A 26,512-nucleotide genomic window follows, 5' to 3' on the forward strand; every position below is an offset into this window, starting at 1 on the left:
AACGGATTCAAAGAAGTCTTTAGTAGTTCTTCAAGGTGGTAAATGTGCTCCTCAGTGGTAATGGATTTCAGACTCCTAATCATATCTCAGAGTCTGGGAAAAAATAGTGTTTCGGGTACCTGTCAGAGAAGCAGCTATAGTGCTTTTATTGGTCACTGTTCTAGAGGTAGCCCATGCTCTATACTCTGCAGCTATCAAGACACTGACCTGAGCACTGAAGGGTTTGTATCCAAAAGGTCTGTTCACACATGCACAGAGCTGTTCAGCAGGCTTCACATAACACAACTGCAGCATTGCTTTTTCCTTACAGATATAAAAGGTAATAAAGCCACACAGGTGCTTTACCTTTTCATAATCCTCTTCACAGAACTCTGCATCCTTCTGCATGATTTCACGCAGTCGTGCCTTCACTCTGTGTTGACAGCTGCTAAGGGAATCACTGTCACTGTCCAGGAGACCATTCATATTGGCACTTTTCACCATTTGCACCAAGATGGGGGTCAGCTCTCCTTCCAGGGCCAGCAGACCCTAAAAGCAATACAGGACAAGATTTCAGTTATTTGCAACCCAAGCAACAGACATTTTTGGTAGTTTCACAGCCAGCCTTTAATCACCTTGAGTGAAATTTCATCTGTTCTTTAAGAGCATTTTTACAGCAACAGAATCTACAGTCACCAATTACATGGCATGCTTCTAGAGCTGTTGGAGGTGAAAGGCTAGCTGCCCCAGATTTGCCTAGGCAACTGTAGAGCAGCCAACTCAGTTTGTTGGAAACTGTTGATACAGCAGAGGCTCTGAAGCTTAGCTAAGGTCACCACAGGATTCCCCTTGGCTCAAGCTTTAACTGCAGATGAACCTGCCTTTTCCCCTACCCTTACCCCACACTGCACCAAAGGCATTTTATTCATCTTTTAAATTCAGCAGTCAGGGAAAAACCCCTGTGACTGGGCTGTCATCCAAGAAACTCTCCTTTTGTAAGCAATTAATACTCAGCAACTCAGGTACTCTAACATCAACCAGCAACACCCCGTAAATAACTCCTTCTCTGGTCAGAGACCTGTCCTGGACAGGATACTAAAGGTAGCACACACATGCAGCCACACTGGATCTCCACTATTGTCCCAGACACTTGCTATGAGCACAGTGTACCACAGAGGAAGATCCTAGGACAGCTCCTCCTCACCAGAGGTTTTCCTTTATAACTGGCATATTTTAAGACTAATGTAGCAAAACTACTGCCCAAAAGAGAGGAAAGACCTTTGCAAAAGCTGCTGCTGTCATCTGGACTCGTCCCTCATCTGAGGCATAGATCTTGAGATCATGACGGTAGGTGCTGTGCAGCCTGAGCAAGCCACATCCAGGGAAACCAGCATAATCACCTGAGCAGAGAACAAATTCAACATTCTGACAGCTGCAAAACTATCAGCTGAATATATTGCTTTAGACAATGAACTCTACTGTTGTAACAAAGCTATGTAGAGAATTACCTGTACGCCAAAATAGATTTCTTCTGTTCTCTTTATCTGACTTAATTCCTTGTTAATCATACCTAAATTTTAAGTTGTACTTGCTGCATCAGAATGCATCTTACTAGAATGGCTTCCCTTTTTAATTACTGGCACAGTAATTAAAATAATGCTCCAAGACATAATAAAGTTTAACACTGCAGCAAACACTCTAGCCAGCTTTGGGATCTTCAAGTGCAAAACTCAAATTATCTTTCGCTACCAGGTCAACTCCACAGAACAAAAAACAGTGACCTGAGTATAGGCTGCCTATATCCCAGAGATGTTGGAGCACCCCTTGGGTGCAGATAAGTCAGCTGGGCTGGGTAGCCTGGCACAGGGCCAGGAGAGGACCAGAGATGGAGGGACAAAGCTTACCTTGGCCACCAGGGTACATACAGCGAAAGGCTCTCCCCAGCTCCTCTGCCTGGACTCTTCCTGCTGGTGTCAGCTCTCCACCCCACTTAAGCACCAAGAGAAGAGATGGGGAAGATTCTCGACGAGCTTCTAGGAGACAAGGAGATACTCACTACAACACATCTCAAAGCAGAGCTTGCAGGGGGAGAGAAGGGGAGAAAAAGAGGTTGTCATTGGAGCCTTGAGGAGCATCCTCAACCCAAGGCAGATGCAAAATCCTTAGGAACCAAACAAGCAAGTACAAAATTAAGAGTTTCTACTTTTTGAAAGTACAGGCTGACCTTCATGAAATCAGAAGCATAAGCCCCGTGGCACCATCCCGTACGTAATGGTGCACTACAATATGCATCACTCCCCCCATATGATGTGAGCAAAGGCAAGGTATGGGCCACTCATTTGGCTTGCATGTCCAGCTGTTGATAATGAGTAGGAAGGCTGCACACACTCTTGAACACCAGGCTTTAAGATCATGGCAGCAACAGCAGGTTTCTTTACCTTCATCTTCACTTGCAGCTTTTGGATGTCCATGAGGCAGATAGGTCAACTGCACCTTACGGTTTATGCCAGAAAAATGTCCATACCTGTCACGAGGAGGAGGGGTAATGTAAACATATCAACTCCACTCACACTTCACTCAGAGGTCCCTGGGCAGCATGCAGCAAAAATACAGCACAGATAAGAGACTTTCTGCTGCAACAAGGGACAAGGAACATGAACAATTTTTTTGCTATCTACCTGTGATCTGGCACACACTTCCAAAAGAAGCTAAACAACCCCCCAAATGAAAATCAAAGATACACTTACTTGCCTGCTCTTTAGCTGCTCTCACCCCCCAGTGGGGCTTTAATTGACTTTAGTTAATTTCTACCTACATCTTTAACAAGTGAATTAATGGGATCACAGAGGGAAAAAAAAAAAAAAAAAAAAAAAATGATCTCCAGCTGCTCTGAGGATAACCACATCTCTAATGAGCAGAAAGAGCAGGGAAAGGGACCATGGCAAAAATTCACCCCGTGCTCCACAGTCACAGCTTGAACACAGACATTGCTTGTGCCTGTGTACAACACGTAAGAGCACACAAACATGTTTCACAAGCTCCTTCTTTTGACACCAGGACAGCCTTATTTAAAACAAGGTTTTGTTAAAAATTTATCAAAATCACTCATATCCATGGGGTCCCTACAGGACATCAGTTCCTCTCCCGTAGCAAAGGAAGCTGTTTAGCCAAAAACCAGACACACTTGCAACAAGAGTCAGCAGTGGCTCCGGCGGTAAGGTGAGCATGGCACCTTTCATGAACAGCTGCTAACAGAGGAGGCAGGAGACTCTGACCTCCTCCCAGAGGAGACTCTGGGAGCCAGGTGGCCAGGACATCTGCAGCACAGCTTGTTTGTACATTGCATGCTGACCCACAGCTCTGAGACAAACAGTACCCTGAGATAAGAACCCTTACATCTCCAAGACGCTCTTCAGCTGCTCCAGTTTGGATTTCCTCTCCTCAATCTCACAGTCACTGTGGGTTCCCAGTTCCACCACAAGCTCTCGTGCGATGTCCAGCACTTCCTGTTGGAGAGCATGCACTGTCTCACACACCCAGCAATTCTGCCTCAGACTAAACACTGTACTCTTGCAAGGCACCCTGCTGAGTGCGCACAGGGTAGGGAATGAGCTAGGCTTTTTGTGACAGACCATTGCGCTTTCAGGGTTTCCACCCTCCCAAACAATTGCCTCATTCTGGTATCTGTGTTACATGCATCTCCCAGAGAGTCACCCCAGAGAGAACTCCCCTCACCTGCAGCTGCTCTGGTTTCTTCAGCTTCAACTTCCCTGTCTTGTAGCCATCATATTTCTCAAATAATTCAAAGAACCTGAACAGAGGACAAAGAACCCTGATTCATTTTCTGTTATTTCAGTGCTACAAACACTGTCATCCCTTCACATGCTTCTATGCTCTGCTCTGCAGAGCCTGCAGCCTCCTTCTCGGCCTTCAGAAATTTTGAAAAAACCCAAGCATTTCCAGCCACAGGTATGAACAGGAAGCAGACACTCAATTCTCATTTAGGGAGGCACTTCCCTTTGCAGCACCCAGCAGACCTTTTCTTCCAGTGTTCACAAAGAAGGTGCCTGGATCCTAATGGGGAAAGGGCACTCCCTCACCTGAGCAGAAATCATTTGCTTGAAGGAGCCAGGGAATGCCCTGCCTCCCATGCACCCAGCCCTTCTGCTCCGCCTCTGGATTCAGAGAAAGTGCCCTCTTCACTTCCCGGGAGCACAGCAAGCATCTTCCTGCTTTGATTCTTACCGGGGATGCTTAACTTCCATCTTCATCTTCTGCTTTGGGGTACGATCTCCATGCCGGATGACTGCAATAACGCAACGAAGCTCCATCCTGGGGAAACACATGACAAATGGAGAATGCCAAGCTGCTGGGTGATGTCTGTCACCTGGGCAGGGTTTGCACTTTGCCCCTCATGTAGCCCTCACCAATATGCTTTTGAGAAGACAGCAGGTACTCACATGGTGCCTGAAGTTGTGGGGACAATGGGAATGTCTTCTGCCTCTGTTGGGATGGACCAGGGAATATGGAACTGGGGAGCCAATTCCCGCATAATGATATTTCTGGGAGAAATTAAGAATACAAAACTCACAAGAAAATTCCATTCCACCTCCTCCCTAGCAGTTCAGCTGAAAGTTTTGAATAGAGAGACAGAATTTCTCCTGCCTTTCCTCACAGAGACATCTGTCTCACCATGGGCTAGATAGAGCACCCCAGAGGGACACCAATTGCCTTCACATCACCAATACTGTAGATGGGCTTAGCATACAATGAAAACTCCTGCAAGACAGATCTTGCTGCAGACATAGACAGCTAATGCCAATGCAGGCAGGAGCTCCAGGGGCTAAAAGTGATTAAATAATTTCTCCCAGAGCCAAGCTTTCACTGGCTGAACAAATGTCTCCATATGAAACACCTTTAGACTTCCCTAACACACTGATCAGGACTCCACATTCATCTTACTTGGCTGTGTACTACCTTGCCTGCTACCAAAACTTGAATTTCACATACCCAAGGATTTTGGCACAGTCATCATAATACTTCATTGAGTTCTTCACAAAACTGAAGCCATTCACGTCGCAAACAAAGGAGTGGCCATTGGCCCGCAGGAGGTCAAACCCACACACGGTTTGCTAAATGAGGAAGCAGAGGAGAGAGGCTGAGGGTCAGGCTGTGGGGAGCCCCAGCCATGGGCACACCTGCCCCCACTCCCTGACCTCATGAACTGTGAGACAGTGTGACAACATGGCCAACAGCCAGCAGCAGCAGGGCTTGTAGAGGGACCTTGACAGCTACCTCTAAGGCCCAACCTACAAGTGCAGGATTAAGCCATCAGGACCTTCCCCCACCTCCCAAAGCTCTAAAGGCTTAAGACAGCAGCTCCTGGCTCTCCTGCTCTTGTCTCTAAATCCAGCCAGACTCTCAAGCACAGACAGTAAGTGGTGCAGGCACAGACACCCCTTACAGTAAAGAAAATGCTACAAAACAAGGCCACAACTATCGGCAGAGCTGTGGGGGCTGCGGAATGCAGCGAAACAGGAACAAGCAGCCAAAAGCTGCTTCTGACCATACGCAGACACACACCCACTCTACTGACCTGTGAAACAGCACAAACATGCAACAAGCCAGGGCAAAAACAGAGAAAGAAAAAAGGCGGGATGAGTGCAGGTCAGACGGTCAGCAGCATGCTCACATTCTGTCATTAAAAGCTCAGATGTACACTGGATACCAGCCACCTGCCAGCACAGAAGACATTTGCTGCTGGCCCTCCTGCCTTCCCTGCCAGCCCTGACCAACAAAATGCCATGGCCAGCAGCTGTCAGCAGGCATGTGAGATGCCCTACTGGAGACACCCCAGGGTAACAGAGCTCAAGGCTCAACATTGACCAAGATTCCAGTCAGGTATTTGTGCAGTACCCTGCTTGCAGAAGAGAGGAAACACCAACCTTAAAGGCTACGCAGACTTTCCGGGCAACCAGTTTTTCCATGGCAGTCAGCATGACTGGGTATCGGATTTCCTTCCCTTCGCTGTCCCGTTCAACCTTCCCATCCAAAGCTGGTGACTTGCGAGCCTCCGCGTGGGCGTAGTCCGGCCCAACAGTGTACACCTGGGGACATGACAGACAACACTGTACACGCCTGACATGACAGACTGGTAATGCAGACACAGAGATCAGATGTACTCTGAACACCCTACAGAACACTCACTTCCTACTGTGGGATCCAAACTGCAGTCAGAACCTCACCACTTAAGCAAACACTCCAGAGCTGAAGTAGGACTATGAAGGACTACCCAACCTTCAGCTATCCCAGGCCTGGAGAAGGAAGGGGCTGGTCCAGGCTTCTCCTTACCTTTACATCTGTGCCATCTGTAGGCATGAACTCCTCGTAAATGTAGGAGCCTGTCTTCCTCACACTGCTCTCTGGGGAGTACACACTACTCCGGCTGCCAATCTGAAAGTAGAACGAACACCTTAGGGAAGAGGGCTCCTTTTCTCAGATGGAAGAACAAAAAGCCTGATGTGCAGAGAATTAACAGATTGCCTCTCAGAACCCCCAGCTATTACAGGACACTTATTTATGGAGAAGAAAAGAGACTCCAAAACACAGGCAGTAGATATGTCCTTTTCCAGGCCTGAAAGAGGAGAGAAGTTATGGAGTGTTAAGGTGACTTCAGTCACTATAAAATACATGGAACAAAACCAGTGGATAAAGACCTAGGAAGTAAGGAGCACAGCTAATAAGCAAATGAAAATAAATGATGACAGGTGAAAATCAGACCAACTTCTAGGACAGCTGACTGATCTCATGCACAGACCATGATAATGTTCCCATTTTTTGTAAGGCAGCAAGCAGAATGCCTGCACATCAGCTAAGGAAACAATAATTTTAAGGTTATTAATCTTAAATAATCTTAAATAATCTTAAATAATCTTAAATAATCTTAAATAATCTTAAATAATCTTAAATAATCTTAAATAATCTTAAATAATCTTAAATAATCTTAAATAATATGTAGATGCATGAAATAAGGGTTTTTTTTAAAAGTAATTATTTTATAAACTGAGGAAGTGATCTGGAAAAACAGCATGCGATTCAGCAAGGGACACAGCTCTCCACAGCTGTTGGACAGGACACAGGTAAAACAGAAGATAGAGAAGGCCAAGTCAGCACCACCATGAAAACATGTTTTTCTGCAACTCCCAGGTAGATAAGGTTGAACTAAAAGTTCTAACAAGGTCTAGTAAAAACACAAAAACTTCCTTTTCCCTTCATCTGTCACAACATTCCCTCCCGAATCCACATGGGTCTCAGAACCACAGGTCTGAGCTGACAGAGACCCCCACCTCACCTTGCGGAAGAGGCGCTGGCTGCCGCCGCCTGCTGATGTCGGGTAGTAAATGTACACATTGTGATCCTCAGCACTGACTGGCTTCTCTACAAATGGCTTTGGGAAGACAGCTCCATTTACCTCCACGTGGTCCTCTCCTTCCACCAAGTTGCACTCTGAAGACAAAGCACAGCAGCAGCGTGTTAGGAAAGGGTGAGACAGCTCTGCTGCAGAGGTGAAGCCCTCCAGTCCTGCCCACTCGGACAGCTTTGCTGGCAGGGCCTTCGTCCACAAAGAACAACAGACCTGTGAATCGGGCCTCTTCAAGAAGATTCTCTGTACCTGTGCTCTGAAGGTTATCTTAAATACTACTGTCAAGAGTTTGAGCATGAGGAACTAGAGTAGGAGAGCTTTCAGACTCTAAGAGGGGCAGCACACAGAGAGGTCTATTCCCTCCCATCCCTGCCCATACTCCATCAAGGTCATGCCGACCATCAGCCCCTCCTCTCTTTCAACCACTCCATGCTTGGCTGCTGTTCCCTGTGCTCCTTTACCACCACCTCCCCACATGCTCTTCAGAATCCACATCCATCAGGTGCTGGGCAGAGCCCTGGAGCCCTCTCCTGAGTCAGCCCTGAAGCAGGTGCCCTCAAGCACCCATCCCTGCCAGCATCCAGATCAGGTTGCACACATATTTGTATACATTTGTATTTTTGTTCTTTATCCCTTCTGTTACTGCCTTTCCCCTGTTCTAGTAAATCCATTTCCAATTTTTTTTTCATTTCCAATTTTAAGTCTTTCATCTTTATTCACCATTTATCTTCCCTTTGGAAGGGTGGAGGGGGGGGTAATAGAGAATAATTCTGTCCTCTGGTTTTTAGTCCACCTAAACTGCTAAGACATGGCAAGTACAGTATGTGAAAATGGCTTTCAGTAGAGCCTGGACACCAACCTTCTGGTCTGTCAGGGTCTCGATTAAGCACAGCATAGCGAGGCAAGTCTATTCCCTCTTCTTGAAGGATCCGATACACTTCACGCCTGCAGAGGACAGAAACAGTGTCAGAAGACTCTAGAAGGTCCTCCACATGCCAAGAGAAAGGTTTCACTCCCACTGATGATGAACAAAGTCAGAGGAACACAAAAAAGCCTCAAGACAGCGAGCAGATACTTCTCAGCACGTGCTCTGCTGGTAAGATCTACAGGCTATGGGGCATGCCTCAGTCCTACTCCAGACACCTAGAACATGCCACCCACCCCAGATCTGCCCTGTCACGCTAAGCTGCTCAATGCCCAGGCCAGGCAGGTGCAGCAGGGACTCTTTCCATCCTGTGTCAGTTGGGAAACTCCCATTCTGTGAGACCCCTTCCACTTCCTGCTTCATCTAGCCATTCCTTACAAGACATCTGCACCAGAAAACCAAACGTGGCAAGTCTCAATGGTTTTACCCCCAAACCTATCCCCCTCCCTGTTTTGGAGAAACAACCCCAAAAGCCACTGCTAAGGACCACTTCCTCCCCACCTCACTTCTCCGCTTGTGGCCAGGAAGGCAAATTCTACACAGCATATTGCAGAGGAGAATCAGACAAAGGAAGAGGGAAGGGGCCTTACAGAGAGGCCAGACACCCACCTGTCCTGGATGTAATACTGCATATCAAGGTCATTAATCAGAAATGGCTTGCACAACTTGGCATAAGCAACTGCTTTATCCAGGGGGAATCCTGAAATACAGGGGAAGGGGGGAAGAATGAGTAGAAGCTCCCTTGTCCAGATGTCAACTAGGCTGAGGCCTGCGACAGACTTGTTACCTTTGGAGTGGAATGATATCAGGCAGTCACAAGAGGGCCAGTTCTCCACTGGTTCATTCAGAATAACATCTTCCCCCATAATCACCACAGTGATATACTCAAACTTGCACAGACGCTCCAGAATCTGTGTCATGGGCTTTGACTTGGACTTTTTGGTCATAGCACAAATTCCAACCACAATCTGTCGTTCAGGTGGCTAGGGAAAAACAGATCAGTTTAGTACAGAGTCAAGTACTTTACTTAATTTAAGCTATATCAGTGTAGAAATGCAGCAATGCGGAACACGGGATTCTGTTACAACCTTATGCTCTCACAGGTCCTGCTAGACTCTTAACCTACACACACTTCCAGCTCCCACTTAAGAGTTGACTGAAGGACATGATGAAGGAGCATCCCAAAACAACCTCTTCTTTGCCAGGTAGTAGGTGCCTCCTCCTTTCACTGGGCACTGATGTTAAGGAAAGAAATAGATATCTGGCACCTGAACAAGCAGCAGGGACTGGAACCCCACACCATGGTCTCTGGCTCATAACTCACCAAGACACCTGGGGGACTTAGGCAAGCTCACAGAAGAGCCACAAATGTTTTATAGCAAAAAGTTCAGGAGCTTGGTATTTTTGTCTTATCTGAGAAAAAATGAAGGGGAGATTACAACAGCAAGTAGCTATGAGTAAAAGAGAAATAGTATCAAGTGTTCTTCCATATATCTGATAAAAGTACAAGATCCAGTAGGACAAAGTTAAGTTGAGTAAGTCAAAAGAGAAGGTATGCATACAAAAAGCACAGGGAAGCGTAACGGAGGAACGGGTGAGGAAACCCCAGACTGGATGTTTTCCTGATAGATTAATTATAGCCCAAGCAGGATTAGATGCAGTGAGATCATCTGAAGTGATACACACAGGACCGTGGGTTACCCAGCACAAACAATTGTGGCTTTAAACCGTAACCTGAGACTTCAGAAATTACTGCACTGACTTGCAAAGCCAAGGTTCCATAGCAAGAACAACAGCTGGGAAGTGAAAGGGTTTCAAATCATTCACCACACGTGATAAACAAGTTTCTCAGTGAGCATCACAGTACCTAACACCACATGGGTTTGAAGGAAGCCCATATAGGCTCCTAAGTCCCCAGCCCACTTGTGATGGAAACTGAGACAACAGAAACCACCACTGCACTGGCATAAGGTCCCAGAAATGCACGTAGCCTGCAGCAGCATCCTGCACCATCCAAGTCCCAGATGCAGAACAGTAAATCTAACATTTAATATAGCACTGCATGGGGGCCAAAAGCAGCCAGGAGATGGAGATCATTCTCATTTCTGCATATTGTCCCTGGAGGCTAAAGAAAACAATAAATGTTTCCTTTTTGCAGACACACCTTTGGCCTTTTCGCAGTTCCCAGTTTTCCTAAAAAATTTCCCTGGATAAACAGGGAGGTTTACAGCAGTGTGAGGGTTAAGCAGCTAGGATAAAGAAATCCACTATTATACCTGAAGAAGACCAGCCAGATGGTCTGGGATCTACATCAGTGTGAGGCAGCAAGCATGGCAGTGTGACTGTGCAACATGTCTTGTCAGAAATGACACTGTTGTTCCCCAGGGCCATGCCACACAGCCCGATGCCACATCCCGGTGCCTGAAGTCCCGACTGCTTGCGGCCTCAGCCACAACCGCCCAAACCCTGGCTGAGACCCAGGAATCCTGCACAGATGTCCCAACCCCAAATGCCCAGACCTCCTTACCGACTCCTCCTCTTCTTCATCTTCAAAGAAATCAGTTTCATCTGTCTTCATGTTTGATCCCAGAAAGTCTGTCTCATCATCCCTGGAACCGACAACAAACCTGGGAGCAGAATTCTCTCCCTCACTGGAGGTCGTCAGGGACGACATTGCAGCTTCGGTGGCCAACCATCCCGCTCTGGAATCACAGGGTACAAAAAGGGACAGAGAAGGTCAGGGCAGGGTGAGCCTGGGGTTGGCTGTGCTACGGGATGAAGTTGACAGCGGGAAGGGCAGGGACTGATCTGGCATAAGTGAGCCCAAGGACATGCTACCCAGGAGGAGACCCTGGGGGTGGGAGAGGATCCATGACTCAGGCTCATGTTAGAGAGGCAGCTCCATTGTGCAATGAACCCCACTGCACCCACTGGGAAAGGGACAGTGCAACCACCAGTGCTGAAACCACATGAAGCTTACAGTGATGCATGGTCCAAGCCACTGTCTAAACCATGGAAGAGGACAGCTGACACTCTCACAGGCTTGTACACCCAAAGGCACCAACTGAGACTCCAGAAGTTAGGATGAAGCTTAGGACAGTGACAGTGACTTTCCAGTTGCCAATTTTCATCCTTTCATCTCAAGAAGACCTGCAGTAACAGAGAGACCAATTTGAGAGGAGGGAAAATGGAGAAGTGACAACTCTTTGGCAAGGAAAGAGAACACAGAGGAAGCAGCAGAAAGAGCTTGGGTTGCAGGTCGGGGCTCCTGGGTTTGCAAGCTGGCTCTGATTTACTCTGTGACCATGGAAGCAGATTATCAGGATCCAAGCTATGCTTCATGAACACCAGGAAAGGACCATGTCCTGCACTGTCACCTACAACAGCACTGACTGCCACAGAAATGGTAAGGTTTGAATACCCAGTACATGAGACCCATCCACACAAAGTACACAGCTGTTCATCTCTGACCATAGTTGCACACACAAAAATGTCAGCCCACTGCCCTTCATTCAGGCCACTGCCCTTCAGTGTGTTTTCCCCAACTGTAAAAAGGTGAAAAGCATTCCTTCCACATAACCAAGTGCAACCTTTAGTAGAGGATGCTCTTAACACCTCATGTCAAGTGCTTCCTAAAAATTGACACAAGATGCTCTCTGCCACTGATTCTCATGCTCTCACGTGATCTCCACCTCTCCCCAGAGTTTCCTCCTCATTTGAACAGGTTTTCCCTTACAGCCAGTGCACTGTAGGAGCCTGTACAGTGATGTACAGCTGGCAATCCCCAGTCCCCTGGCAGCTCCTCCCCACAGAGCAGAGGCACACCCAATGCCACCAACGGCTGCCAACATGGTCCCGCTGCAGGTGAGAACCTCCTCACCTAGAGCAAAGGAGGAAGGTTGCCTTGATCCATTTGACCAGGGTGGGAACAGGCAAAAGAAACAAGCTCTCAAAGAGCAACCCAGCTGCTTGTGGAAATCCCTTGGAAAGAAGGGTAGAAATAAAGCACAGCTCCCCACAGACAGACTGCAGGCTCCTGGGAAGGACAGGGTAAGCACTGGGAGGCCCCAGAGGAGCAGGAGGGCAGCAGAGCAGGTCCCACATCATGCTGCCCAGTGCGGGATCGGCACCCAGCCTGTCAGCCACCCAGATTTACCAGGCAGCCAACACCAGCACAACTGAGACCAGAGGAGACAGAATGAGACTGGACTCTGTACTCACCATGCTGAGGGTGATTCCAAGCTGCTCCGCCTGACTCCCAGCTCAGCCAGTCTCCTGCTTGATCACCAAGCCAGGTGTTGCCTGCTCCCACACAGACCTTGAGGTACAGCACTGAGTGTCCCAACAGAGCTCAAGCTGTAATTCCCACCTATGCTCTGCTGGCGGGAGCAACAGTGTCAGCAGACCAGGCTACACGGGAATTCTGCTGTGTGCTCTGTATAGCCCTACTATTTCCATAGGACGACTGGAGTAAAATTCCCAGCATGCTCAGGACGCATTTTCATTCCTGTGCCCTGCTGCCTCAGCATGCCAGCACAGCACAAGACCCTAGCAAGTACACTACCAGCTTGGCAGCTGATGACTTAATGAAGTAAACAATGCAAGAAGGAGGAGAGTTGTTTCTCCAATCCTGTACTCTCCCCTCCCTCCTGGAAAAAACAGATCAAGCAGCAGGTGTAGTGAAATGAGGCAACCAGGTGCCACTAATTGCCAGGTAGGGGGCATGAGCTTGTGTTAAACCCACCTGTGCCTGATTAGGGCGGGCCCCAACTGCGCACAAGCAGGATTAGGGGGCCAATAAAAGGTAAGCCTAGGAGCACAAGCTCATGCCCTCTACCTGGCAATTAGTGGCACCTGGTTGCCTCATTTCACAACAAGCAGGAAAACCTTTGCCCTAAGAACTACAAAAGCAACGGTTCTCTACATTCCTGCACCCATCCAAGAAAAAAAAGTCTCTGCTTTGCTCTTAGTATTGATAAAGGCTGTGACACCACACTTAAACCAGGTCAAAACCTAAAGCCTCGCTGAATCTGACAGCCAAGGATGGACCAGGCATTCCCTGGTGTTAACAGGGAAAAACCTCGTTATCTCAGGTTGTTTCTGGTGTGGGGAAAGGGGAAGGGTACAATCAAGATCTTTTTTCAGGTTTCTCTGTAAAGTAGATCCTTTAACTGACTACATTTATACCAAGAGAGCCTACAGACTTGTGATGAAACACAACTTTTAGCTACAGGCATAACTAAATAATCTAAAACTCAGGCAGACTGTTGCTTTTAAAGGGAAACAGACACATGCACCTCTATTCTAGTGTCAAAGACTAGCAATTGGAGGTTTTGCCCACCATGCCTGCATCAGCTCTAGTGATCATCATCTAGGTTATCACCATCATCATCGTGACCACCATCATCATACAGGCTATCAAAGAGTTTCTATACCAGGAGTTAGCAATTTCCCTTAGAGAAATAATACTGTGCTCTGCCCATGACACCACCACATTGTTACCTCTTCAAACCTGCAGCTGAGAGAGAGGCACTGACAGTGCCTGATGTCAATGGTCTGCATCATCCTCACTGCTTCCTGAGCTTGCTGCACCCAGAGGTCAGACATCTGCAGGTCTCACCTTTCACTAATCACAGCAAGAAAATTGTGTTGAATTCATGCTGCTGACTGTGTTGCCCAAGAGAAACAAAAGCGTTAACACAGCCCTGGCACACACACACAAAGAAGTAAAGATGCTTCTGGCTTATTGGGAATATCCAGGCCTGGTTGTCCCATCCCAAATACAGAAGGAAGTACACAGGCACCAGCCACACCAGCTGAAGACATTCTTGCACACCTTTTCCAGGAAGGGCAGTTACGATATGCTACACAACCATACCAAAGGTTACCCTAATCACCTAAACACCTTCAGTCAGAAGCTGCTGACACACAGCCTGAAACTGAGACACAGATCCTGCCTCTAAGTGCCCCGGGGCTAATTCAGCTCCTTAAGATTACCATGCATCAGCAATAAGAAATGAAACAGGGAGTTGTTTTTTTGTTCCCCATTAGATCACTCTGGCTCTGTTCAGATGTTCACAGAATAAAGAGGCCTATTCTTTATTACCCACTTCTGAGGTACCAGAAATGCAAGAGAGAAGAAGGTATGGCCAGGTCTTGTACTGACTTTGCACTCAAGTGTAGCTTTAGCCACTACGAGTGGGTTTGGGTGTTGTTTTTTGGTTTATTTTTTAAACACAGCCCACTCTAGGTGCAGATGCACAATTTGAAAGCACAGCCCCTACAGCAGAAGGCTGAAGGACAAAGGCTGCAGCAACCAAATGAAGCTGGTGGCTGCTCCAGGAAGGGAGACTGGGTCTGCACACACTGGGGAGCATCAGTAGAGGTCTGAGGGGTACAGGGCACCAATGCAGGCAGACAGGCTACAAGGATGATTTCCACAGCATGACTTAAACCAGGACGAGCCTCTGCAGGATCATAACCTTTACGGATACACATGCCTGACATTTTAAAATGCTAATGCTGGCAATGTCTTGTTCAACTGCCTAAAACTGCTGTGGGCACTAAAACCAACCAGATAACACAAACAAACAAAAAAGCCCAAACCCTGAAAGTTTAGGCCTCAATCAGTAAAGTACCTATGCACTCAGCGAAGTGTCTTTGCCCAGAAAGCTACCCCCATTGTCACAAGAGCTATGGTATTCAGGTTAATTACATACTTAGATTCAAAAGGTGAAAGTTGTACTCCTATCACAGGCACCTAATTACTTCAGAAGAATGCCTATTCCAGAGTTAATAATTAAAAGCTATTTGGACCTGGTGTATCCAAGAAAGATCTCCATGCTCTATGAACACAGTTCAATGTGTTTCACAACTAGGAAGCTGAAATCAAGCTTCTAGACGTAAAGCTCAGCCTGCTCGACCAGCGTATTTATTAATTCCAAATCTACCAGTACCTCCAAACCCAACACAGCAACAGGGAAAACGATCCAGTTTCCTGAGCAGAACAACACCATCTGCAGATTTACTAAAAACCTCTTGGTTTATCACTTCTGCATCTGAGCAAGTGTTGTTGTTCCCAGAGCTCCTCTGTGTCAGCTCCTCTGATCAATTACTGTCTCAGAATATGGTTTTAATGAGAATTTTTAACGAGATTTACGAGATTGTTAAGTGTAACAGCACAAATTCTTCACACCATCAGAATTTCTCCGAGACTGTTAATAAAGGTTTAGCAACAAACGGACCGCAGCGCTGCTCCCGCCCAAGAACGGGGCCGATGCATACACACAGCCCGGCGCTCCGGGGACCGGACCGGATCCTTCCCCTCGGCAGCCACCGGGACACGGCCGACCTCCGCGAGCCGCCCCGAGGCCGAGGGGACGGGATCGGCGCCGCCCAGACAAAGGTACCGGCACGACCACGGCCAGGCCGAGCCGCAGCATCCCAGAGGGCCCCCCGCTCCCCGCCAGACCCCGCAGCCGCGGGGAGGGGCTGCGGGACCGCTCAGCCGAGTCAGGGACGGTCCACAGCCCCCCCGCCGGCCCGCCCGGGCAGAGCCCGCTGCAGCGCCCGGAGCGGCCTGCTGCGCCCTCCGCCGAAGGACATCTCTCGGCCCGGGGGTAGGCCAGGCACACCGGGCCCGAGAGACCCGCGCGGGGGGACACAGGCCTCCGGCTCGGCCTTGACCGGCCGCAGCTGCGACCTACCCGGCGCTCCCCGACAGCTGCCGGCGAGCCGGGCCCAGCGGCGGCAGGGCCGGCCGCCCCCCCCCCCGTTCGCTTCTCTCCCTTTGCCCAGCCCGCAGCCACCGCCCCCCGCCCCAGCCCCGGGCTCATCCCGGCCCCGCCGGCGGCAGCAGCAGGGGGCGCCACCCCAGCCGCCGCCATTTCCCTCCGCTCACCTGCGGCCTCCGAGCGCACCCTTCTCTGCCGGCGCAGGCGTCAGCCAATCAGGGGCTGCTGACGGCGGCAGCCAGCCAATCAGCGGAGAGGGGGGCGGGCCCCGGGAGAGCGCGGCGTGGCGGGCCGTGGCGGCGGCGGCGACAGCAGGGGGCGCTGCGGTCCGAGTATGCCGCGCGCACGTGGATCTCGGGCCCTGCGCTGGGCACGGGCATCGCCGCCGGGTCCCGCGTTACCACGGCAACGGCGCCGCACGGGCCCTCCTCGCCCTGCGGGACCCCGGGCAGGGCCGTAACTCTGCCGGGCCGCCGGTCCCGCTGCGCCGGAGGAGCCGGGCGTTGCGCTCCCGGCCAGCGCTCACTGCCGCTCCCGTCCCCCGCGGTCCGTGGCGGTAGAACGGGGCGCGCTCCATGCCCCGCCGGTGAAAGTCCGCCGGTGCGGCCCCGACGGAGCCGCGGGCAAGGGGTGCGCTGACTGACCGTCCTGCCCCGGAGTGCGGGGACCGCAGAGGGAGAGACCGGCGCCGAGTGGTGGCGCGGACCGTGGCGGGAGGCCGGTGGCCGCCGCCCACCCCAGGCTGTGCCGCCCAGAATGGCCGCCGGCCCTCGAACCACTCTAGGTCTCGGGACGCCGGAACACCGGAGAGCTGCGTCCGCCGCTCCCGTCTCCAGGTGTTCGGACTTCCCGCAGCCGCGCCCTGGCCGCCGCGGGCTATGCTGTGCTGTGCCGTGCCGTGCCGTGCCCACCCGCACCGTGAGGGGGTCCGGTTCGAGGCCCCGTGCGTGGGTTCGGTGTGGGGCCCGGCCCGGCGCTGTCCGCCGCTCGGTGCTGAAGGCGGCGGCGGCGGCCCCGGGGCGGCGGGCGGGGCGGGGCGGGGCGGGAGGGGCGCCCGAGCAGGTGGCGGTGCCACCGCCCCCCCCTCATGCCCCGCCGGTTCCCCGCCCCCCACCCCCCTCCTGCCGCCGTTCCCATTCCCATTATTACGTCCGTCCGCCCGCCCGCCCGTCGGCCCCGCCACACTCTCTCCGCTGCTCCGCGATGGCCAGCACCTTCGGTCGCGCCCTCTCCGCCCGCCGCTCTGCCGGCCTCCTGGCCATGGTGGGTGCCGGCTCCCTCGCCGCCGGTTTCCTGCTTTCCCGGGACTCGGTCAGCGCGGGCGACCGGCAGCGGCGGCGCTACCCGCCCAGGTACCGGCCGCACGAGACGGTGGCGCACGTATGGGGGGCGGCGGGCGGGAATCGGGCTCTGCGGCACCGGCACCGGGAAGGGCGCATAGCTCCCCGGCCGGGGAGGGGGTCCCGGGGAGGCCTGTGGGGGTGGCGAGATGCACGGTGCTCCTCTGCAGGCTGGGGCCCAGGACGCCCGGGAAGCGATCCCCCGCTGGCACCGGGACCCGCGGCACCGGTGGCCCTCGGCGGGACGGCTCCTTTCCCGCACCCAAGAGCAGTGGCGCCTCCGCGGCGGGTCCCCCGCCGCCCTGCCCGGCCTCCCCGAGCGGCTGGCGGCCCCCCGCGCCGCGCCGGGCCCTGTTCGCCAGTCTGGGCACGCCCGCACTGGCCGGGCTGCTCCGGGGCCCCGCCGTGGGACCCCCGCTGAGGCGGGGGTCGTGGGTACCTCTCTGGCCATCTCCTCTCGGCCTCGTCACCTGGCCGGTGACGGAGCACCGGGACAGGGAAGGGGGCAAGTGCTGGGAACTGCCGGGGAGGAGGGTCAGCCGGCGGAGCAGCATGGCCAGGGTGGGACATTAGCCCAGGCTCGGCCCCATTGCTGGGGGAGTCAGGGAAGACTTGCCAATGTCCTGGTGGGAACAGGACGCAGCAGAGGGCTCCTTTTCTCCTCCTGGAGAAACACCCGGGAACACCCGGGCAGCGAGAGCTGGAGTCAGAGCAGGGACAGAAGCTCCCGGGCAGCCCCGGGGCTGGCGACAGCTCCTGGCCCGACCCCATCTGGCTGTACCAGCCTTCCCACGCGACTGCCTCAGGGACAGGGACTTCTCTATCCAAAAGAAAAGGTTTCCTGGCAGGTCTCACTCTTCCGTCTCCCGGGGGCAGTTTTTTAAAGGGAGAACTTGAGGGTCCCGCGGGTGCCCAGCCTGCGGGTAAGCTCTGGGTCTGGATGAGCCCCGAGGTGTGCAACCAGGGCTCCTGGGAGGTGGGAATGGGGCCAGGAAGGGCCGGGTGGGTTCACACTTGGCTGTGGCCTGGCTTAGGGGTACTTCTGGGGTAATGCTGGCTCTGCAGGAGCCGCTGGCCCGATTTACACAACCTGTGCCTAATCCCTTAAGCCAGATAAGTGCCAGAGCTGCAGAGTAGTGCCAAGGTTCAAGCTGCAGCTCTGGTCTTGTGTCAGGCCCGCTTTGAACTGCTCCTTACCTTGGGTGGGCCTGAGGAGCCTAGGCAGGCCCTAGGAGGGCCAGGCTGCTACGTGGAGCCCCCAAGGAATGTCCTGTCTGTGTTGCCTGGCCCAAGCAGCATGGAGAGCCCAGGTACAGGATGGGCTGGGGGCAGGAGCTGCCTGTGCCTCACAGGGACCAGGCAGGGTAGGGACTGAGAGGGGAGAGGGACATGGTGGCCACCATCCTGTCCTTTTGCCTTGCACCGTCACTGTCTGCTCAGCCTGGCACAGCTCAGAGGCAGGTCAGGAAAGTGAGGATTGGGTTTTCCTCCCCATCCTGATGCTCACAGAGGCTGCGCACTGTGAAGGAGAGGAGTGGGGAAGGAGGCAGCACGTTCCTGCTCCAAACACATGCGGCTGCTGTGATCCCTGCACCAAACACCATGCAGTGAGCGAGCAGCGCTGCATTGCAGGCGGAGAGCCCTGTGCAGAGCTGTGCGCAGGGGGCTCGGGCGTGTGGCATCGGGCCACAGAAATGAGGGAAGGCAGATGGAGTGAATTTGAAGAACGCTGAAGGCTGGATGTTACTGTTTATGCTCCTCCACAGAGGGATGTATTTTGAAGTTTTCTGAACAACAGCAGGGCCACAGACATCAGGTCTTCACTGAGTGAGGAGGGTGAGGGAAAACCACCACAACCTGTGAGACCTTCTGGCATCCCACCCATGCCCTGCTCCTGCAAACAGGGCACTGGGGCTGGGGAGAGCTGACCTGTCTCCTGCAAACCTGGACACACAAGTGTCCCCTTGCACACACAAAGCATCGGCTGTGTCCTTGTTGTAGCTAGGGGCAGGGGCCAAGCTGGCTGTGCTTGGTGGCTGGGGAAAAGCAGCAGGTCAGAATGCTGGTGCTTAAAACAAGGAAGAGGCTGGGGAAACAGCCAGGCACTGTCTGGGCAAAGGAGGGGTCTGAGGTGAGTCTGGAGGAGAGGATGAAATCAAGGTAGGGGATGTGGCTGAGAAGCTCTATGTTTTTTTCTGTGAGGGTCTGTTTGGGAATGGTTTTGTGGGCGTGAGTGAACCAGCCGGGGGCTTATTCCTTTAGTCTTTAAGTTACAGAGACATTGGTAACGGCCTTGAGGGATCTGAACTGGGCTCCAGTGTCTTGGCAAAGGTGCCACAGTACAAATGGCCACACCAAGTGGGCATGGACACACCCCAGAAACAATGTGAGCAGGGATGTGCCCAGTGCCAGGCAAGGTCCCACACCAGGCATGGTGCCACATTTAGATGGTTACTCCAGGGCTCCCTTCCAAAGCCCAAGCCCCCTCCTCAAGGCAGAAATGAGCGATCTGCTGGGCTGTCTGCAGCACCCTGACAGCACGCCGCTCCTGCTGCTACTGCTGGCAAGCTGGTGGCTTGGGGAGAGTGCTGGAGGGTGCTGGATTAGCCATGAGGAGCTGCCGTAAGGAAGGGCAGAGAGATGCAGGAGGTGCCACTTCAGGAAGTGCTGCCCATTAGATGGACTAATAATACCTGCTGGGTGCTTAGCAGGTCTCATCCGTGTGAAGCACCTCCGGGCAAAGGGCAGAGAGGGCAGGACCTGTAGGGAGATGCTACCTGGGGTTACAGACAAAGGCGGCAGCACCAGGCGGCCCAGCAGGACTGCACCAGCGGCAGCAAAGGGCCCAAAACAAGTTGCCCTCATGGCAGACACCCACCTCCCACTGAAGACGCTTCCAGCCTTTGTGGCAGCCAGGGGGAGAGCCCATCCCATTGCTCAGCCACGTGGCACTGGGAACAAAAGATCATAGAATCAGAATCATGGAATGGCTTGGGTCAAAAGAGACCTTAAAGCTCATCTTGTCCCAACCCTCCTTCATGGGCAGGGACACTTTCCATTAAACCAGGCTGTTTCAAGCCTCATCCAGCCTGGCCTTGAACACTGCCAGGCACGATGGGACAGCCACAGCTTCTCAGGGCAGCCTAGGCCAGTGTCCCACCACCCTGACAGCAAATATGGTGCTGAAAGAGTCATAATTCACAGACCAGCTTTGCATACAAAACCTAAGGGGACAAGGCAGCCCCAGTAAGGCCAAGTGCAGTGTTGCCTTCATGCCTATAGCAGAGGACATGGGGACACCAAGGAGAATGCAGCAGGGGCACAGTGCCAGGATTCAACTGGCTGAAGGAATGGGCTGTGTCCCCTGCGGTGCTGCTCCAGCTCTGTGTGGCACTGCTTGTGAGCACAGGGCTGAGCCTGCAGCACCTTCATCCCTGCACTGCCTGCACCATCCACTGCCTGGCACCATCCAGCCTCATCCAGGTGCTCTAGAAAGGCTGAAGAGAGATTTCCCAGATTTGTTGGCTCTGGTTCAAGGCTGTTCTTGGAGAGGATGCGTTCAGACCAGGAGCTAAACCTGCACTGCAGCAAGCACAGATGCTGCAGGCAGGGGTGAGGGACTCGGAGTTTTGGGTTCTCTGAACACCTCTGTGAAGATACAGACTGCCCGCAGCAGGCAGCATGCTGAAACCTTCAGCAGTCTTCTGCTTACTGGAGTAAGCTTGCTTTCCTTAGCAACCTTTGCTGTCCCTCTGGCTGTAGTCTGCTGCCCCCAGGCTGGAAGCACAGCAAGCTATGGGCCCGGCATGCCAGACAGCACCAGCTGAGCTGGAGGTCAGGGAGGACTTGTCCAAGTGTCCCATTCTGATCAGCAAATGCGTCAAAATATCAGAGCATCTCTCCCTGGGGAGGCAGGGCAGGAGCAGCGGGGGACTCTGGGGCAAGGCTGTGTCCCGTGTACAAGTCAGCCTCTGAACTGGAGCATCTGAACAGAGCACAGATGTGTGTGGGCTGGGGGAGCAGCCCTCAGCCTGCACGGCCTGGGGCGAGCTCCTGCCTGTAGCAAACGCCTCCTGGCACTGCCCCAGGCTGGAGCTGCCAGCCCTTTCTTGTGCGGAGCAGACAATGTCAGCCCTACCTCCTTGCTTTCTGCAAAGCGCAGGAAGCCACCAGCAGTAGCCAAGCAGTAGGCGAAGGGCCAACGCACATTCCTTGGCCTGCAGACCCAGGGTGGAGGCGGCAGCAGCACCCTGCATTGCAGCACGGGACGGGCTGCAGCCAGAGCCGCTGCCCTGCAGCAGGACCGGGAGAATGCCAAGGGCTCACTGCTGGGGGTGCTGCTGCCTGCTGCTCCCACCGACCAGGACCTGCCCTAGCCCCACATCCCCTTTTCCCACATGGACACCCTCACACACAAGGCAGCACCCCTCCTGGGAGAGGTAACGTGTCCCCAAGGCTGCAGGACCCCTCCATTCTCCAGCCTGCCTGGGCTGGCTGGGGCAGTTCTGTCCTGCCGAGGTGAGTGGAGGCACCACCTCCTAGAAGGAGGGATCTGGCCGAGGCGAGTACTGTCAGGGTCCTGCCTTACCAATCCCCCCTGAGCACAGAACAAGCACAAAGCCTGGCTAAAGTGGGAATGAGGTCAGGAGACGGCCTCTCACTAAGCTGATTAGAGGAAAGCGTCTCCCTAATACAATAAACTGTGCCAGAACAGGGCGGTTCCCACTGGTGCGGATTGGGGCCAATCCATCTCCTGCCCCCAAGCATGCGGGGATCCGATGGGGTTTGCACAGGCTGTGTGCCCTGCCTGCCCTGCTGGCTGCACTTGGTGGGGGTAGAAGGGGCAGCGGGGGCAACCCCCTCCCTTTGGGGCAGCATTGGGGCAGCCCCAGGGGGAAGGTGTGTTAGACCCCCCTCCATGGCCAGGCCACCCTGGCTGCTTGTCCCCCAACAGCTGCCAGTGCCCCAGAGGGCCTGTGGCTGACATAGCCCCCACCGCTCGGCTGCTGAGCTCTCCCAACCGTGGGCCCCTGGTGTGTGGCTGATAAGGGCCACACCCCAACAATCGGCCAGGTCTGCTTGTGGACTCTTGTCCTTGTGGCAGTGTCAGCCCTCAGCTCGGCCTGCACCCTGCCCTCCCCGTGGGGTGCTGGTGGCTGTCTTCTCTCTCCCTGCTGGCTTTTGCTGGTGGGGACAAGCAGAGCAGCTTGACCTTCCTCCCCAGAGCTTCCCATGCCCACACCTGCCCTGAGGGTCTCTGTGGGGCCAGGGCAGGAGCACTGCTGTCCCCTGGCCCCAAAGGACTCATCAGTCTCTCCTCCTGCAGCGCTGAGTACCCAGACCTGCGGAAACACAACAACTGCATGGCCAGCAACCTGACACCAGCCCTCTATGCCAAGCTCTGTGACAAAGCAACCCCAAATGGATGGACCTTAGACCAGTGCATCCAGACAGGTGTCGACAACCCTGGCCACCCATTCATCAAGACAGTGGGCATAGTGGCTGGCGATGAGGAAACCTATGAGGTGAGTGTTGCTGGAGCCCTGTCAGGCTTCAGGCTCCCTGGGGTGCCAGAGCAGGTCTGGTACCTGTGGCACATCATCAGCTGGGGATGTTACTGCCCACCTCCTCCTCGCCAGCCCCTGGGGACACAGAGCTCCTTCAGAGCCGTGCCATCTTCTTCTCCTTGCCCCAAGTCCCACTTCCTTGGGCAGCCTGGGTAGCCCCTTGCATTGCAGGATTTGCTGTGGCTCCCAGCCACCCTCTGTCCCCTGCTGCCATGTCCCCCACACTGGCAGTGGGACTGCACTCTTGGCAGAGGCTTTGTGCAGAGCTCTTGGCACAGCTGCACATCCTCCTGCTTGCTTCCAGGTGTTTGCAGACCTGTTTGACCCCGTGATTCAGGAGCGGCACAATGGGTACAACCCCCGCACCATGAAGCATATCACGGACCTGGATGCCAGCAAGGTGTGTGAGCCAGGCAGTGGTGCCATGCTTGGAGACCTGCCCTGGGTCTTGGGGGACAGGGCTTCCACCAGCACCAGTGCCACCCCATGAGCACTGCCCGGCTCATCTCTGTTCCAGATAAGGCTTGGCCAGTTTGATGAGCGATACGTGCTCTCATCCCGGGTCCGGACTGGGCGCAGCATCCGTGGGCTGAGCCTGCCGCCAGCCTGCACCCGCGCTGAGCGGCGAGAGGTGGAGAAGGTGACTGTGGATGCACTGAACGGCCTCACCGGAGACCTGGCCGGCCGGTACTACCGCCTCAGCGAGATGACAGAGAAGGAGCAACAGCAGCTCATTGATGTGAGTGGATGCAGCTCCCAGCCAGCCACCCTGGGTGCCCACAGGGCAGGACCCTTTCCCCAGAACTGCCTCTCCAGGAGGCCATGTCCTCCTTTCCCAGCCCTAGTGTCCTGTGGGATCAGGGCATCCTTCCCCATCAAAGTCACACAATGGGGCAGAGGGTGCTCATGATGCTGCTCAGCCCTCCCCCTGGACACAGCTCCAGCAGCTCACAGCCCCTTGTAGCTCTTGCCTCATGTCCCTGCCCATGCCCAGGGGAAGTGGTCATGTGGCACATGGCTGGTGCCACACCAGCCCCTGGTATGGGGTGGCAGTGCACCAGCAGCCTTGTGTCTTTCTGGCCAGGGAGGCAGGGACTCCTGCCTACAGGTGGGGACAGCAGGAAAGCTTGTCCTGCTTGGGGCAGCCACTGTGCATCACCTGCAGGGCAGCTGGGGCTGGTGAGACAGGGTGCCCTGGCACCAGCCATGCAGCCCTAGTGAGCCCACACACTCTCTCTCCAGGACCACTTCCTCTTCGACAAGCCAGTGTCCCCACTCCTGACGGCAGCAGGAATGGCCCGGGACTGGCCCGACGCCCGAGGGATCTGGTGAGGATCCACCCTGGAATTGGACAATCAGAAGGGCAGGGGATGCTGCTGCCCTCTGCGGCTGCTCCCGGAGCCCCCTATGCTCCCCTGGGCCACTCTCACCCCAGGCTCTGTGGTGACACAGAGCTGGGCTCCCTCTGCTCCTGCCTGTCCTGGGAGCCCCTTGTGCCCTGCAGCTAGTAGCCAGACTCTGAACACAAGCCACAGTGTCCTCCTAAGAAGTCAGAGTTCAGAGCCGGCCGCTGCTGCTGGTGCTTCCCCCTCTCACCATCCCACAGCACCTTGCATGCTGAGCTGCTGAAACCCTGTAACTTCCTTCTGCTCCCCTGGCCATCCCCAGCACTCTTCCTGGCTCTCCACACACTCTTCCTGCCCCTAAACTTACCCTGCCACCTTACTGTTCTCTCCAGCATCTCTGCTCAGCCACACAGCACCCCACACAACAGCCCACGACCCCGTGGAGTGTCAGCCAGCACACGTGGTCACCCCCACCAGCCTTGCTGGCACAGCAGCTTGGTGGCAGCCCTGTGGAAAACACCTCCATGGCACACGTGGTCCCCAGCTCCAGCCACCCCTGAACCCAGCATCCCAACGCACACCCCACATCTCACAGCCCCCTCCTGGTGCCTGCATGGTGCAGGAGCTGTGCTGCTGTCCCCAAGCCAGGGAGGGTTGTCAACATGCTGACATCATTCAGCTCGCCTTCTCCCACAGATCCAGAGCCCAGGACCCATTGCCTGCTGTGGCTTATAGGGATGAACACTGGCCCATCTCCAGGAGCTTCTCCTGGCTGCCCTGCATGGTCACAGGAGCAGAAGGGGCATGGTTATGGGTGGCCAGGTGGGCACAGGGGCTCTGCTGTCTGCCAGCACAGCTGAACACTGCCCTGTCCCTAGGCACAACAACCTGAAGACATTCCTGATCTGGATCAATGAGGAGGACCACACACGCATAATTTCCATGGAGAAGGGGGGCAACATGAAGCGTGTCTTTGAGCGCTTCTGTCGGGGCCTGAAGGAGGTGAGCACCCACCAGTCAGCCCCACAGACAGACAGACAGGGAGAGGGACCCCCGCAGGGCTGTTCCCCTGTGCTGGGCTGGGCAGCAACCCAGAAGCAGGCATGCCATGCCAGGGGCTGAGCAGCTGTTGGTGTCTCTGCCCCAGGTGGAGCGGCTAATCCAGGAGCGAGGCTGGGAGTTCATGTGGAACGAGCGGCTGGGATACATCCTGACCTGCCCCTCCAACCTAGGCACTGGGCTGCGAGCAGGTGTCCACATAAAGCTGCCACTGCTCAGCAAGGTATGACCATGGCTGGTTCTGTGGATAGCCCAGACAGGGCTGCAGAGAGCCATGGGATGCAAGGAGCCCATCCATGTGAGAGGTGCAGGGCTGCATGGGACCCAGACCTGGACCTCTCTCAAGTTGTCCCAGGAAACGTATGGTCCAGCTCCCATCTGCATTCGCAGCTGGAAGGACTAGGGACCTGGGTGTCACCCTGGTCTGCCCAGGGCAGGGCTTCCTCATGAGCCCACTGATGGGCCCAATGGGTGGGTCAAGGTGCCCCAGGGAGCAGCTGTCTGCAGAGGCCCAGCTCCCTTGCTGATGGCCTCTCTGAGTACTGACACCTTCTCTGACCACCAGGATAGCCGCTTCCCTAAGATCCTGGAGAACCTCCGGCTACAGAAGCGTGGGACAGGTGGTGTGGACACCGCAGCTACTGGCAGCGTTTTTGACATCTCCAACCTGGACCGGCTGGGGAAGTCAGAGGTGGGTGCTGGGAAGAGCTGCTCTTGGAGAGAGCAGTTCTGGAGTGTCTGTATGACAGGTCTGCAGCACCCAAACATCTCCAGGCCCGTGGGCTGGGGCAGTGTGTGGGGATGGGTGGCAGTGCCAGCCCTTTGTGGAGTGGGGCCACAGTGCCGTGGATGGCACCTTGAGTTAGGACCTTGTGTGCTCCTGGTGCAGGTGGAGCTGGTGCAGCTGGTGATCGATGGTGTGAACTACCTGATCGAGTGTGAGCGGCGGCTGGAGAAAGGGCAGGACATCCGTATCCCCTCACCAGTGCCGCAATTCCGGCACTGAGCTGGACCATGGCAGCACCAGCCCCACGGGACCCAGCAGCCCCCGTAGCTTACGTGATCTCTGTGCCCAACATGTCGCTGTGTCCTGTTACCTGCAACGCGCCAGGCCAGACCCCGTAAACGTGTTCTGCTGTA

The 26,512-nt window shown here is 54.2% G+C and overlaps 2 protein-coding genes across 25 annotated transcripts in view; one reads left to right on the plus strand and one right to left on the minus strand.

The window, feature by feature from the left end:
* Nucleotides 1-16,487, minus strand: part of PPIP5K1 (diphosphoinositol pentakisphosphate kinase 1) — a 43,515-nt gene extending 27,028 nt beyond the window's left edge. For 3 of the 23 annotated variants that reach the window (XM_071753992.1, XM_071753988.1, XM_071753983.1), the window contains exons 1-18: nt 16,228-16,476; nt 11,308-11,477; nt 10,855-11,029; nt 9,115-9,310; nt 8,937-9,027; nt 8,262-8,347; nt 7,331-7,485; nt 6,331-6,432; nt 5,925-6,086; nt 4,990-5,111; nt 4,440-4,541; nt 4,225-4,311; nt 3,715-3,790; nt 3,376-3,485; nt 2,418-2,503; nt 1,884-2,012; nt 1,258-1,379; nt 346-528 (exon numbers count right to left, since the gene is read on the minus strand). In XM_071753992.1, coding sequence (XP_071610093.1) covers nt 346-528; nt 1,258-1,379; nt 1,884-2,012; nt 2,418-2,503; nt 3,376-3,485; nt 3,715-3,790; nt 4,225-4,311; nt 4,440-4,541; nt 4,990-5,111; nt 5,925-6,086; nt 6,331-6,432; nt 7,331-7,485; nt 8,262-8,347; nt 8,937-9,027; nt 9,115-9,310; nt 10,855-11,001 — 1,956 coding nt within the window. In that variant the 5' untranslated portion in view covers nt 11,002-11,029; nt 11,308-11,477; nt 16,228-16,476. Of the gene's footprint in view, nt 1-345; nt 529-1,257; nt 1,380-1,883; nt 2,013-2,417; nt 2,504-3,375; nt 3,486-3,714; nt 3,791-4,224; nt 4,312-4,439; nt 4,542-4,989; nt 5,112-5,924; nt 6,087-6,330; nt 6,433-7,330; nt 7,486-8,261; nt 8,348-8,936; nt 9,028-9,114; nt 9,311-10,854; nt 11,030-11,307; nt 11,478-12,548; nt 12,944-16,033; nt 16,150-16,227 lie in introns of those variants that run through there. The other 20 variants (XM_071754003.1, XM_071753994.1, XM_071753989.1 and 17 more) reach the window with 14 other exon arrangements.
* CKMT1A (creatine kinase, mitochondrial 1A) lies at nt 15,817-26,512 on the plus strand. 2 transcript variants are annotated; one of them, XM_071754025.1, is made up of 9 exons: nt 15,817-15,946; nt 22,727-22,925; nt 23,272-23,367; nt 23,485-23,706; nt 24,210-24,295; nt 25,192-25,315; nt 25,461-25,595; nt 25,938-26,063; nt 26,262-26,512. In XM_071754025.1, the coding sequence occupies exons 2-9, from the start codon at nt 22,764-22,766 to the stop codon at nt 26,376-26,378; spliced, it is 1,068 nt and encodes a 355-aa protein (XP_071610126.1). In that variant the 5' UTR covers nt 15,817-15,946; nt 22,727-22,763; the 3' UTR covers nt 26,379-26,512. The 2 variants fall into 2 exon arrangements, with proteins under 2 accessions (XP_071610126.1, XP_071610125.1); XM_071754024.1 differs by lacking the exon at nt 15,817-15,946 and adding an exon at nt 17,119-17,412.

Source organism: Heliangelus exortis, chromosome 11 (assembly GCF_036169615.1).
Source record: "Heliangelus exortis chromosome 11, bHelExo1.hap1, whole genome shotgun sequence".
NCBI classification, from domain to species: Eukaryota; Metazoa; Chordata; class Aves; order Apodiformes; family Trochilidae; genus Heliangelus; species Heliangelus exortis.